This window comes from Phyllopteryx taeniolatus, chromosome 5 (genome assembly GCF_024500385.1).
Source record: "Phyllopteryx taeniolatus isolate TA_2022b chromosome 5, UOR_Ptae_1.2, whole genome shotgun sequence".
Classification (NCBI taxonomy): Eukaryota; Metazoa; Chordata; class Actinopteri; order Syngnathiformes; family Syngnathidae; genus Phyllopteryx; species Phyllopteryx taeniolatus.
The window spans coordinates 30771962-30785286 of record NC_084506.1 but is presented as its reverse complement, the minus strand read 5'-3'; the positions used below and the strand labels follow the sequence as shown (position 1 = coordinate 30785286).

The following is a 13325-nucleotide window of genomic DNA, read 5'->3' as shown; positions in this document are numbered from 1 at the left end:
AATGATAAAAAAATGAAAATATAGTAAGGAGCATCAGGAACATTAGGAGGCCAAATCAGACATCTGCCATGCACATCCTCTTTCACATAGTTTACTGTTGTACACGGATATAGTAATGTGACAGATGGAGGAGCTGTTAGTTTGACAATGCATGCGAATTAACTGAATCCTGTGGTCCTTGTTACGGAGTGGAATGATTGCATGATAATCCAGTATCAGTCACACTGAACTCAGTGTGGTTTGATGTCAATTGTGTTAAATTCCCTGTTTAAATCAGACACTGGTTTAGAATTTTAATTGTGGTGCATAGTGTGAGGTAACGAGGAGAAAATGTACATTTGAAGTTGGTTCCATGCCAAGGCTTGCTCTAGAAAGGAAACAACTGCATCAGTGAATACATGTGGCTTTGTAAACAAAGGAGGGAAGTGCTTCTCAAGTGCCTCGTCCTGCCGAGACAGGAATACTATTGCTATTACTAATACTCAAGTGAGATAGAGGCATTTTTTTAATGTTATGCTATAATATATGTCGTATAATAATATGACACATTGGCTGTGTTTCATTGCCAGCCTCTAAACACAATGGCTGCCCCTTCAGTGGTCTGACAGCATGAGACTTTGTAAACTGTTAAAATAGAGCACCCTCGGAAAGATTGTGTCTCACCTGGAAATTTTTCCTTTTCTGTTTACTTCCTGTTTATGACTGTGTAATGAATGGTGAAGAAACAACAGGAGCACGCAGCTTTGATTAAGCATCTCTCCTCAAACGCCACTCTAGTTCTTCATTTCCTGTTTCGCCCTTTGGCGCTATTCCTCCAAGTCAATCCTTTGCCATGAGTTGTTGCGCAGCTTGCTCTGGGTATTTTTCAAGTCACAAATATTCATCTGTTTCTGTCACAGCCCCATAGAACCACAGGAAGAAGTATTCACCAAGTCACATGATCACAGCTGGACGTGTATGGTTTGTGTAGAGTTGTACGATACTGTACTGTCCTCTTTACTGTATTGTACAGTATATCAGTGCAATATAAAAACGTTTACTGTATGATGTAACCCTTTATCGGTTATTCTTTATTTTGATGTGTTGGATCATTGGGTTAGCTCTGTTGCTACACTAATGTAGTGTCCAAGAGGGTAACACAACAACAGTCACATTTCTATTACGTCATCCTTGTGCCTTAATCTCCAGGCATGACTAATCGATTTACGATCAATACAACTGTTACACTAATGTAACGGTTGATTTAAGCGTAGGTTGATTGGTCATGCGAATGTGTTCTTCGGTACATAATTGTAAAAATTGATTCCTAGGAAAATTATTTGTAACAGAAAGCTTTAGTTAAAACACTGTACGATCATACTGTCATAATATGGATTTTTTGTTTATTATAATAATAGATATTACAGGCTATATTTGTAATATAGTCAGCCAGAACTGCGAGAAATGCAGGTACTAATGCCTGTTCACAATCGTTCGTGTCATACTGTGCATGATTTATTTATTTATTTTTTTGAACATTCAGGACAAATGACCTGTTTTTATTTTAATTTCTCATTAAAAAAAAAAAAAAACATTCAATCAAGTCTTTCCTCATGGTTTTGAGATTGTAGGGTGAAAGCTGCAGCTGGCTACTACTGTAGTGTGGACTGAAAGGGTGGCAACAGTGGGGAAATGAAATGCCAGTATTTTGAGGGTATTAGCCCTTCAGCAACATATTGGAATTAGTTTGCGTAGTAAATGAACTTTCCCAACACTGCCTGCACCACTGTTTGTGACACCGCCCTCTGCTCTGCAGTGCGAGGGCGAAGTGGAAGAAGCGTGCCCGTCATTCAAAGAATCATTAAGAGACGTTTCGTTGCTGACCGACACATCATTGGATACTCATAGGCCCCCTCCCATCCCTTTTTTAGGGGGGGGGGGGTCGATTGTAGGGCATCCCTGCTAAAGCTACTGCCCCCGCGACCCGACCCGGATAAGCGGTAGAAAATGGATGGATGGATGGATTGTAGTTTCATCTTCTCTGGCGTCTGTCAATATACTTGGTGGGCCGCCCAAGTAAAGCCAGTGTAGGTGAAACAAGCAAGAGCACTGACTGACACAAAAATATTGGTCAAACATAAAACAAAACAAAAAGACTGGTGATGATGAAGCTGTGCCTTAAAACTGTACATTCCCATTTCAAAATTGAAATAAAGTTGTCTGTGAATGTCACAAAAGTATTGTGCCTCTTGCTGTTTATATTACTTTCCTTCATAAAACAATACTCTAGTCGCAAGTAGCAGTAGCGTCTTTGCCTTTGTCCTCCTGTTACTATCCAGCGTGATGTTTTTCTTTCCGCAAAAAGAACCCAGGCAGTTTCTATCCTGACTTGTGGGTAGAAACAACTTTTTTTGCAGCTTGATTGACTGAATAAGAGCAAAGCAGTTACCTTTCTATTTTTCTGAGATCCTTCAAGTAGCGAACCGTTGTCTCGTGTCGTTCTTACCTAGATAATAATACTAATACTGCATATTTCAGCTCACTTATAAGTTGAGAAAACACTGTGCAGTAAATTGCAGATGTTTTTTTTGTAGTTTTGACTGTGCATACACACACACACACACAGTAACATCAGAATTTGTACATTCACATTTTATTTTGTATTTGTTTTTTTATTTTATTGCTGTTCATGCTGCGGTTAAAAAAAAAAATTACTCACTATTTACTCAGCACTTGAGTAATTTCACTGTGTACTTTTTACTCTTAAGTATCTTTTGGAGGACTACTATTTACTTTTACTTGTCACATTATTGTCAAGTAACTGTACTCTTATTTGAGGACAATGTTTGGCTACTCTACCCTCCTCTGGAGCGGACATCCTCTATTTCTACTCTTACGTTTAAGCAACATTTTTGCTCATCAGATCAGCCAGTGTGGTATTTGTTGCGCTGGTCTTTTGTGTTTTCACGTTGAGGTGCTGCGGGTCGGGGCCCTGGTTGTGGTCCCAAGTGGAACCGCGAAGCACACACAACATCGCCGACAAGAGCTAATCCGCTCGTAGGTTTTGTATTAATTAGGAAACGTGGCTACAATGATCTAATTAGTTTACTGATGCTAATGTTAAATGTATTAAGCGAGGGAGCGCTGTTAAGTATTATGTCACAACACAGAATGAACTTCAAATTCAGAAATGGCCCATAAAAACTGAAAAATATTGTACTTAATATTTTCCTGGAGGATGCATTTGGGATTAGCCTTTGAAGTTGGTAATAGTGAAAAATGAAGTGAAACAGACAATGATTTTAGTCAATTATTTTCCAGAATGAGAGCTTAAAGAGGAGGATGCTATTCGTGTGGCACAGCTTGAAGCAGGCATCAGGTGCAGGTGGAGATGGGCCTGGCTCAAGTTGGAGGCCGGGGATTGAACCCGGGTCCTCAGAACTGTGAGGCTGACGCTCTAACCAGTCGGTCACCGTGCCGCCTCCAAGCAGTCTAAATCATCTGAATTAATGATGATGGTACTGTAAAAGGAAATGAAGCCAGATATTGGTTGTTAAACATGTTATTAATTTGTGCTTGTACATACTTTTAGAATTCAGTTTTGTAAAACATGCCTCTATTAACGGATACTACAACTTGCATGTGGCAATTGGTAGTGTGCATTAAGTTTTATGAAATACTATCTTGTTAGTAAGTCCAAAGGCATGGTGATTTTACTTAACTCTTAATTTGTCATTTTCCCTTTTGGTTTTCAGGAAAATACGGTACTAGTGTTGCTTGGATTAAGTTAATTTGCAGCAAACAATTTGTCTCCTGGGAGTCAATTGGCTGGTGCTTACTCATCCGGAATTCACAAGATGATGATGTTATGACGCATCCCTTCTTAATCTTCAGGCTCTCATTAAGGACATAAAGACATTTACAGTCTCTAATTAACATCATAAGAGCACTTTCTGTCACTCAGCCTGACTCTAATTTTGTCTTGTCTTTTTTTGAATTAGTGTTTACTCATCCAGGAGTTACACCCCCAAGGAGGGCACTTTCTTCTCAGTTATTTGCTACCTCAGTAAATACTGTTAACTATCATTTGGATATGTAACCGTCAAGGTTTCACTAATTACTAATTGTCCATTGTCATAACTCATTTCTTCCCTCTTCTGTGTTGATTCATAGATCAGTCAGATGCTCGGAAATGAGATGAAGTTTGCCGTTCGAGAGCCAATTGGGCTGAGGTGAGATTTCAGCTCCTCGGTTAGTCAGCAGCGTGTCAACACAGTGAACGCTGCATCACTCACAGTAAAGTTCAAGATTGGGGCCTGTGAAAAGCAATGCCGTTATGTTATGTTGCGGTGTCTCGAATTGTCGCTTCCTTTGCCGGGTGGCACCCATCAGGTGAGGTGCTGCCCCCGGCCTCCGTCCGCTCTCCTTCTGCTCCCCGAGGCTGCTTCTCCTCAGAATATGGTGGTCAAGCGATGGACTTGAATTTGAATTTAGCTCTCAAAGGTTTCAGAAGGAAACTTCGACTAAGACTTGAAATGAAACCAAAAGACAAATTGCTTGAGCTGATCACTGAATGTTTATTCGAGGCCTCAAACAAACGGAGCAATTCGCCAGGATGACAAAAATACTGAACAATTCCAATAAGACTCGTTTACATGCACTCCATCTGGGACATGCCCACCTCATTCTAAAACCCTCCTCTTGGTTTTGATTGGCTCAAACCAAGGTTCCCTAAAATCCAATGTCACGTTACCTCAAGTTGTTGGTTTATAATCGTGTCTCAGCACTTTTATTGATCTTTTTTGATATAATTAAGTCATGCAATATAATCATCTACACATATAGTTTTTAATGGTGTCTGGTGTTCTTTTAACATAAAATACAACTGTTCTTGCTTTCTAATGGTATTCCTATCTTTTGGGCTTCCCAACGTTCCAAAAGTAGCTTCCAAGAGGCAAGCATATTTCACTATTCAGTTCATTAAATGCTTATTTATGAAGAACACCACTAAAACAATAATTCATCTTAATTACTTACAATGCTAATACTCCACAATGTCTCCTCCTTTAGGATGTGGTTGCTAACCTCGGCAGTGGGTTTCACGGCGATTGCCTTGATGGTAAGTGCTGCAGAAATTAAGCAATCAATATGCAGAGTAAAATTGTGCCTTTCAGTCATTGTGTCATGTGCAACTATGAATGAATAGTCAGTCGTGCATGAGGCATCTTGAGAAACAGTTCAGTCTTTGTCCGCGTCATTGCGTCGATGTTCAATATCTCCAGTGTTCGTGGCTGCAACGGTGCTTCGAGCTCACAAACGGGGACGACTGTAGCGCAGTGGCTGTATTTCGAGGGCTCTTTTTAGGGACATTTGCACGGGACAATGTTGCTGTGTTGTAATAATGAGGGTTGTGTCATCCTTTTCCTACACAGGCCTTGGTTTTTCCCAACCATCTGTATGAGGTTGTTTTTGAGGAGGAACTATCTCCAACCAGCCTCTCCGTTCGCCTTTATGGAGGAGCACTGCTCAGTGAGTCTTGGTCCCAAGATGCAAAAAACATAAATGCACACAACAGTCCAGTTTAGTGAATGTTTTGCAGCTGTACTTAAATGGAAACATGATGTTTTAATGCTTATTCCTTTACATGTTCTCAACACTGCACTGGGTTTCATGTGAAGTGTAGTCATAACAGCTCCATCCAAGCATTCATAATATGGGCTACAGTTGGCTGCAAAAAACATCCCTTAGGGGTAATGGGTAATGGCTTTCTATTTTCTTTCACTCTAATTTCATTCATTGTGTCTTGAGTTTATTATAGGGGCATGCCAATGTTCCGCAGATTATTCAAGAGTAGCTTCTTCTTCTGGCAGGATGTTTTATGTCCTGTAGAGCGGAACTTCTGGTCACGAACATTCCAAGATTATTTTCGAAAACGCGAACTGAAGCAAACATGCTGCCTAGCACAAAGGACAGATAAAACATGGCAGTGCAAAAGATATGATTGAACCATCTAACCTGGGCAATAAGAGACAGTATTTTCTTCTATGTTGAATGCCAACAGGGCTTTGGGGATTATTAAAGGGGAGGGGGAGAATTGCTTCCTAGACAAGCAGCAGCAAATGGGGTTGAAGGATGGGGTCTCATCAACCAAGCAGCCACTCTGGCAGGGAGACAATACGGTCCATCCACCCTCCCACCTTTAAGCCCCCCCCGTCCGCCCCGCTCGTTTCCATAGCCTCACTGGCGTGTCTGTCTGTGTGCAGGACGGGAGTGACATGCAGGGGAATTAACTATAAGAATGGCAGGGAACAACATGAAATTGAACACAAGCTTTTGATCAAAATCCATAAAGCGTTTAACTGAATCGATAGACCAATTACCGTTATGTCATCACGTCCACAATGTCACAGTTAACAATAAGGTTTTATTGAATGTGTAGGGATCTTTTATTGTCTAGTTTGTGGTTTATTCCAATGCCCCTGGTCCCATTTTCTCACAATTTCCCCATCTATTTTACCCTTTCCATGCAGGCTTGGCCCTTATCATGTGGAACGGCCTCTACACAGCAGAGAAGAGCGTCATCCAGTGGACTCTGCTGAGTGAAGCTTGCTACTTTGCAGTGCAGTTTCTTGGTATTCACATCTCCCCACACAATATTCTCTTGAACGGTTCTTGTCGTTTGTATTCAAAAGATCAGCAGATGGCATCTCTTTTAAAACACGTTTGTGAGTGCGGTATTATTCGCATTCATGTGCGGAAACTGCCCTCTAGTGTTCAACGTGTCGAGTTACACCCAACATTTTTCAGGGTTTGTTTTTTTTCTATACTGGGTTTTTAAGCTATTGAGGGAATTTGGGCCCAAATGTAATATTGATGAGTTTCAGGCCTTTTTTTGCAAAATCTACCAGCTGCGCTAATCTTTTACTGTTATTCCACAAGAAACAAGTATTTACAAAAACCTTTAGGTTTGTCACCTGTACTTATATAGTGGCATTCCCAAAAATTCAATCAAGCATCATTCATAGGGATGGGCATGACAATCGAGTTCTGTGGAATAGCTGACTAATCATGTCTTGAGGCAAAACGGGGATGTATTACTTTGCTCTAACCAACGTCGACTCAATCAACCAATGGAATAATTTTCTCCCATTGTTGAGCTAAGAAATCTAGTGATGTGACAACCCCTTTACATGTAGGTGGGTATGCTTGTAACAACAGGAGCGTTCCATATAGGATTCGGTATACAGTGGTAAGCATTTGCAGGTCCATGGCCACTGTGCCTTTGTCTATTAATAATCATGTGATGCTTTGTGGTTTCAGTGACAGCCATCACCTTAATAGAGATTGGAATGCTGCCCAATGCTGCCGTACTGCTGCTTCTCAGCAGAGTCCTCTTCCTGGTGGTCACCATGGCTTACTACTACCACCTGGGTCGCAAGCCAAAGAAGGTCTGAGCTGATGTGCATGCTCCAAGGATAAAGGGAGTGGACAGCTGAGCAGAGATCACAAAACGGGGTTGCAAGGTTTGGATTATTATTCTAAATGGATCTTGGTTGGAGCGTTATATTTTCCCAGTGGGATGCTTTTCTCCTTGCTCCATCAATCCATGGGACCTAGCGTAGTGTTTCCCCCCCCAAGTAGTCAACAAATGAGCACATTACAGACTTGATGAAATAAATGTCTCTTTCCTTCAGAAGAGTATGAGGTCAAACCATGACACAAATGCCTATTGAGTGCTGTTATTGTAAAAAAAAAAAAAAAAAAAAGCCACTTTGTATTGCATTGTATTCTTGTGTCACCTTGTTTATCAGCTATGTACTGTACATGGCAGTCTCTCACTTGGTTGCTAATGTACCGTGAGAATCTTTCCGAATTTACAGTTCAATTTACTGCTTCGGAGGACCAATAGTTTGTGCTGGAGTTTGTTGTTCTGTTTATTCACACTGTGTTTGCTAAAATGCTATAAGTGTCAACAGCGCTCAGTAAAATTCAGATATAAGCCTAACAAGCCAAGTCTTTTGTTGACTTTCAGAATAAGCACAGCGGTGAACAGAACTGGGGTCGCTTTGCATTTCAGTGTCAACAGGGAAGCAAAGTTATTTTTTTTTGACAACTCAATGCTTCCCAAGCGAAGAGTAAATGTTGTGTACAGTATATTCACATCAGTAATGATCTTTCTCAACATTAAAGGCAGAATAAGCCAAGTAGATTTGACCTTTAGTGTTGAGCTGGCATCACAAGCAGTCCTTGTTTTAGAGCACAAAACTGCTTTGGTTCCTCATGAGTGGTGTAGCACAATTTTTATATACCGCCATATCCGTAGCCTTGCCTTAAAGCAATTTAAAACTGTCACCAACGCTGCATCTTGACGTTTACTGGGTGTATATGTAAATAAAAGTACATGTGGTAGTGTCATGAAGCAGACAGGGAACGTGTTCAGTATTAGGTAAAGCTAAGGTTTCGCACGTGTAATTTTGTACCTATATAAGCAACTCTTGTCTGTTGATGTCATGCATATAATAATTCAGCAGTGCCGAATTAGCCGAGACAGTGTAGCAACCAATGAATCAAACTGATATGTTCACATTGGTGAAAGTCAGCATATAAAAAAAAAAATCATTTGGTGTATTTGAGGAAAAAAGGTTATGTGATTTGTCACAGGTACTTGGCAATTGAATCCTCCTCCACAACACTGCAATTCTGGCAATTCTGACATCCAAGTTATTTGACTTCATTCCAGTTCAGTGAAGGTTTTACTCTGAACTTGTGCTTTGTCTATGCCTTGGGCTCGGTCGAGGGAACCATCTCAAATATAACTGAAAACAAAGCTTAAATTCATGAATATACACCGGGCCTCCTCCAGGTGGTCCCTCGGTCACGCTCCAGATGGGAGTAGTCCTGAGGTCTGAGTGATTGCGGGTTAGCAGTTGCAAGTTCAGTGTTCAGCATGCACGTGCTTGTTACTTGGGTGAGTCTTAACTCCAGATAGGGGATACATGGGTGAGGTCTCCTGCACTCCTTTAAAGTAGTAATTATCTCTTACCAATGTTTAATTGGATGCATTTCTCTCCAGCGACAGTGTGCTTAAGCCTACTACTCTGTCCTTACCACCACGCTAATTAAGGGGTTGGAAAAAAAGTAATTCCATTTCCGCCTATACTAGAGGCCTCAAATCATCAGACTTTTGAAATGTTCAAAGGTCTGTGGCGTGCATTATTTTAGGGCAAATGGGCTTTATTTTTGGGGTGGGGGGAGGTGCGGGGGGGGTATGATGACCAAGAGAAGGCCAACTAAAAAGCTGTTCTATACCCATGGTTCTCTGACATTACTCTCCAAAAAATTATGTTGCTCAATTGAGTTAAGTGGAAGATCAAGAGCAGTTGTTTAACTCTGATACAGTTCCAAAGCTTTTGTTCTGTTCTGAATGGCATTCCAGGTCAAATGGTTTCAACTTGTAGCATTGTTTTCTTATGTATATACTGTTTGTGGATCATGTACCTCAAATGAAATTGTTAGTTTGAAATAAAGAACACTTGTTAATTTTGAAGACTTCCAAATTGATGCCATTGCTTCTGTTTTGTTTTGCACCAAAATGGGAATCACCACACTGATTATCATCTAAACCAATTTTGAAAATGAGACCCCACATCCACACGTGCTTACTGTTATTGTGTGCCATATACTAAAGATGACCAACACAGAGTATCACACGCAACAATAGCACCGCCGACCAGTGTTGTACCTGAACGAGTTCAATAAATGAAAGTTCATTAACTACTTCATATTTCGGGCAAACGTGAACTGAACTTAGTTCATTTCTGCCAGATCACATTTTTGAGAATGCACTCCTTCTGACATCTGTGAATGGTTTTCGAAAAGAGTGACAGGTTTAGTCAGGGACATCCGGGACAAAAGCCGTCTGAACTCTATATACAATATGAGCCTTCATATGTAAGGAGCTGAACGCCATATTTGGCAACCGTTTCAGTGCAGCTGCCATTCATGTGAAAACGCGCGAGATGCGTTCAGTGACACTCTGTAAATGGGAGTGAATGTGTTCTTTAGGAAAATTATTTGTATCGTTAAAATTATTTGTATCGTCGTTAAAACGTTGTACAATCATACTGTCATAATGTGGAATTGATTTTGTTTATTATAGAAAAAACATATTTTTAATATAATAACATATAATGTGTTACCAATGTCCTTTCACCATCGTTCCTGTCATACTGTGTTGCGTGTGTAGCGTGTATTGGTTTGGATAAAAATGTAATCAATTTGGGAAAAGATACGAAGGAAGGTAAACGCCTGTGTTCACTTCCGGGTTAGTTCGATTTACGAGTTCAGTCTCATAATCTAAAGGTTGCTACATTTTATGAAATACGAGTTCTAGATGACAGAGGCTTACTTAAACTCAAAACACAACCAAGAGTGGAATTTTATCGAATATTTAATGAAATCTACGAAGGATCTATAGGGAAACACAAAGAGGCTAACTACAGGAAGAAAAATAACACTAATACTGGTAAAAGAAGAGGAAAAATAGGCGTGTAAAAAGGGAAATAGGACATCGTGTGCTGTTGGGCTCAAAATGTTCTCTGTCTTGCCACTGTAAAGTTGACACACTGCCACAGACATCAAGGCATACATTTGGAATATTCCTGCAGAGTTTGTCAAATATCAAAACAGACATTTATCTTTGGTTAACAAACAACTGAATGGAAGTTCACGGGTTGCAGTACTTGCGTGCACATTTGTCGAGCTGTGCCTTTTGGACAATTGGGGGGGGAGGGGGCGGTTCAAACGAAGAAAAGGACTTTGATGACTGTAAACCAAGATTTCGACGGGACCTGCTAATTAATTTCGGGTCCAGTAGGCGTCTTCTAGTGGCCGTCTCGAACAGCAGGGCCGCAGGGAAGAATGCAGTTGCGGGGAGCATGTCCGCTACATGTGTTTCTGTTTGCACATTAAGGACAAAAGTCCTGTAGTCCTCATTTTTAAAAAGACCATTCAAGCAACAAGTTTTCCCTCATGTTTTTTAGATTATAGGGTGAAAGCTGCAACTGGCTACTAGTGTGGACTGAATGGGTGGCAACAATGGAATGATGAATTCATGAAATGCCAGTATTTTGAGGGTAATAGCCCATCAGCAACATACAATATTGGAAAAAACAAACTATGAGCTTGTTCATTTTTGCAACAGTGAACTTTGTTAAATTTTTGTCAGTTTTAAACTATGAACTGAACTAATTCACTTTTGGAACACTTAACTGAACTTTGAACTAGTCCATGTAGAAAAGGAACTTTTCCAGCACTGGCGCTCTCCTCTCCTCCCCCAAACAAGTCTGTTGTGGTACCAAGACTGACCTGTGAGAGGCAGAATGGTGCCACAGCACTGCTGAAAAAGACAAAGAAAAGTGGAAGTAGAAGAAGAAATAGGGAATAGAATCTAGGCTATATTCTTATACAAACACAACTAGTTGCTCTTCTATTTGTGTCTGACAACAGCGTGAGCTTCATGTCACTTCCTAATTGGGTGGTTTTGTCTCACGTAATCTGCAAAATGAATGAAATAATTCTCTTCGAAAAACATTTATCTCACATTAACACAGCAGTCCAGTGTTTTGCAACCATAATTGAACCAAGGCACATTTTACATTTCACTCACGGCACACCACTAATCATTGTCACAAAGTATACATACTGAAATCAGGATGTTGTCTAATTTTACTTTGTACTTTGTGTGAAATCTGGGCCTGTTTACGTGAAAACAGAGATATTATTCTTTTGTATGAATGAGCTGGTGGATACGCAGGTTAATTATACGTTCTTCCATCTTGTGGAGGAGCATTTACCGGTAATTCTGCCTGTCACTATACATTACTGCTTACAGATGAACAAAATGTGTTATTTGTAGTAAAAAAAAAAAAAAAAAAAAGTTCAGACCAGTTCAGTGAAATGCAGTATTCTACTGAAAGGTAAAAAAAAAAAAAAAAAAAAAAAAAGTTGAACAACTAAAACTGCAACAACTGTAATGTAGATTTTTTTATTTTTTTTTTATGCTGGTAGCTTGATAGAGTACTGTTAAAAACATGGCAATACGATGGATATTTATATCTGGTCCCAGCCCAAGTTGATGGCAGATGTGCCAATGAGTCAGCTTCACGCCTTGAAGTTCACTTCAAAGACTTCAATCCCAAAAATGTTTTAACTTCTCACATTTGTAATAAGCAGCAAATGTGACCTACGTTTAAATCTCCTAAATCTGATAGCTGACAACCTTGACCTTGAACGTCTTCCACGCAAAGCAGTCCTGTTCATTAAGTGGGCATAACAGCAAACCTCCAACCCAGTTTTGACATGTTTCAACAAAGAAACAACATAGCCGTTATGTAATTTAACCGTCTGTTTACAATGTGTGTCCCCCGCCCATTTTGATTGAACCTCCATGTCTTAACCCGAGCATACCAACAGCCCTTGGCAATTATTTTTTTTTTTCTTCCCCATGATTTTATAGCTATATTTATTTGCCATTTTCCCTTTTACCTTTCAGGGGTGAAAAGACATGATTGTGTGACACAGGAAATGTGTGTGGTGGGGGTTGTTTAAAGGCAAAAAGCTCCCACGTGTCCATGTGCATATGCATTCCCACCATATTTGCCACTAACATACAGAGACCTACCCCCCCCCCCCCCCCCCCCCCCCCCTCAAAACCCCATGGTAAACATACTACTAACGGGCCATTCAAATGTATTTTTTTAAAATTATATATATATATATATATATATATATATATATTTCATTATTATTAGTAATAATAATAGCCATTTGAGTCCAATCTCCAGAATCTTAAAGGCACCTCCTGGCTTTTCCCTCTCCTGCATGGACCAGGAAGTGGTTTGCTAATTAACAAACAGATGAACAAACAAACAAACAAACTTTTGGTCATGGTTCAGCATTGGTCGTGGTCTTCGCTCTACTTAGTGGCATTCTAGTTATACATATCATCATTATGGTTTTACATAAACAAATCTAATGGTGGCCTAAGACTTTTGTACAGTTTTGAGGTTACGCAGCATAAAGCATACTCGTTTACTCCTCTACTTTCATCTTTTCCATGTGGATTCTTTTATATTTATGGCCTAAAAGTGTTTTTCTTCAAATAACTTAGTTACTTAGGCTTTCGAACACACTCAAATCCCTGTAAAGTGCAAATAAATGTCTTACATTTGACACACCACAGAAGTGTTGGTGACAACACTGCCAAATTTAAAAGATAATAAAAAAAAAAAAAAATCAAGTATACAAAATAAGACTTTTAAAACCATTTAAAATGCCGCTTGGCC

General features: G+C 39.9%; 1 protein-coding gene across 2 annotated transcripts in view; it reads left to right on the top strand.

Moving 5' to 3' along the window:
• The window catches only part of LOC133478604 (tumor protein p53-inducible protein 11-like), a 33943-nt gene extending 24417 nt beyond the window's left edge, over positions 1 to 9526 (top strand). For both annotated transcript variants that reach the window (XM_061774840.1, XM_061774841.1), the window contains exons 4-8: positions 4153 to 4211; positions 5050 to 5098; positions 5412 to 5508; positions 6510 to 6611; positions 7300 to 9526. In XM_061774840.1, the coding sequence (XP_061630824.1) occupies positions 4153 to 4211; positions 5050 to 5098; positions 5412 to 5508; positions 6510 to 6611; positions 7300 to 7433 (441 nt within the window). In that variant the 3' untranslated portion in view covers positions 7434 to 9526. The remainder of the gene's footprint in view (positions 1 to 4152; positions 4212 to 5049; positions 5099 to 5411; positions 5509 to 6509; positions 6612 to 7299) is intronic.
• The last annotated feature ends 3799 nt before the right edge of the window (positions 9527 to 13325 follow it).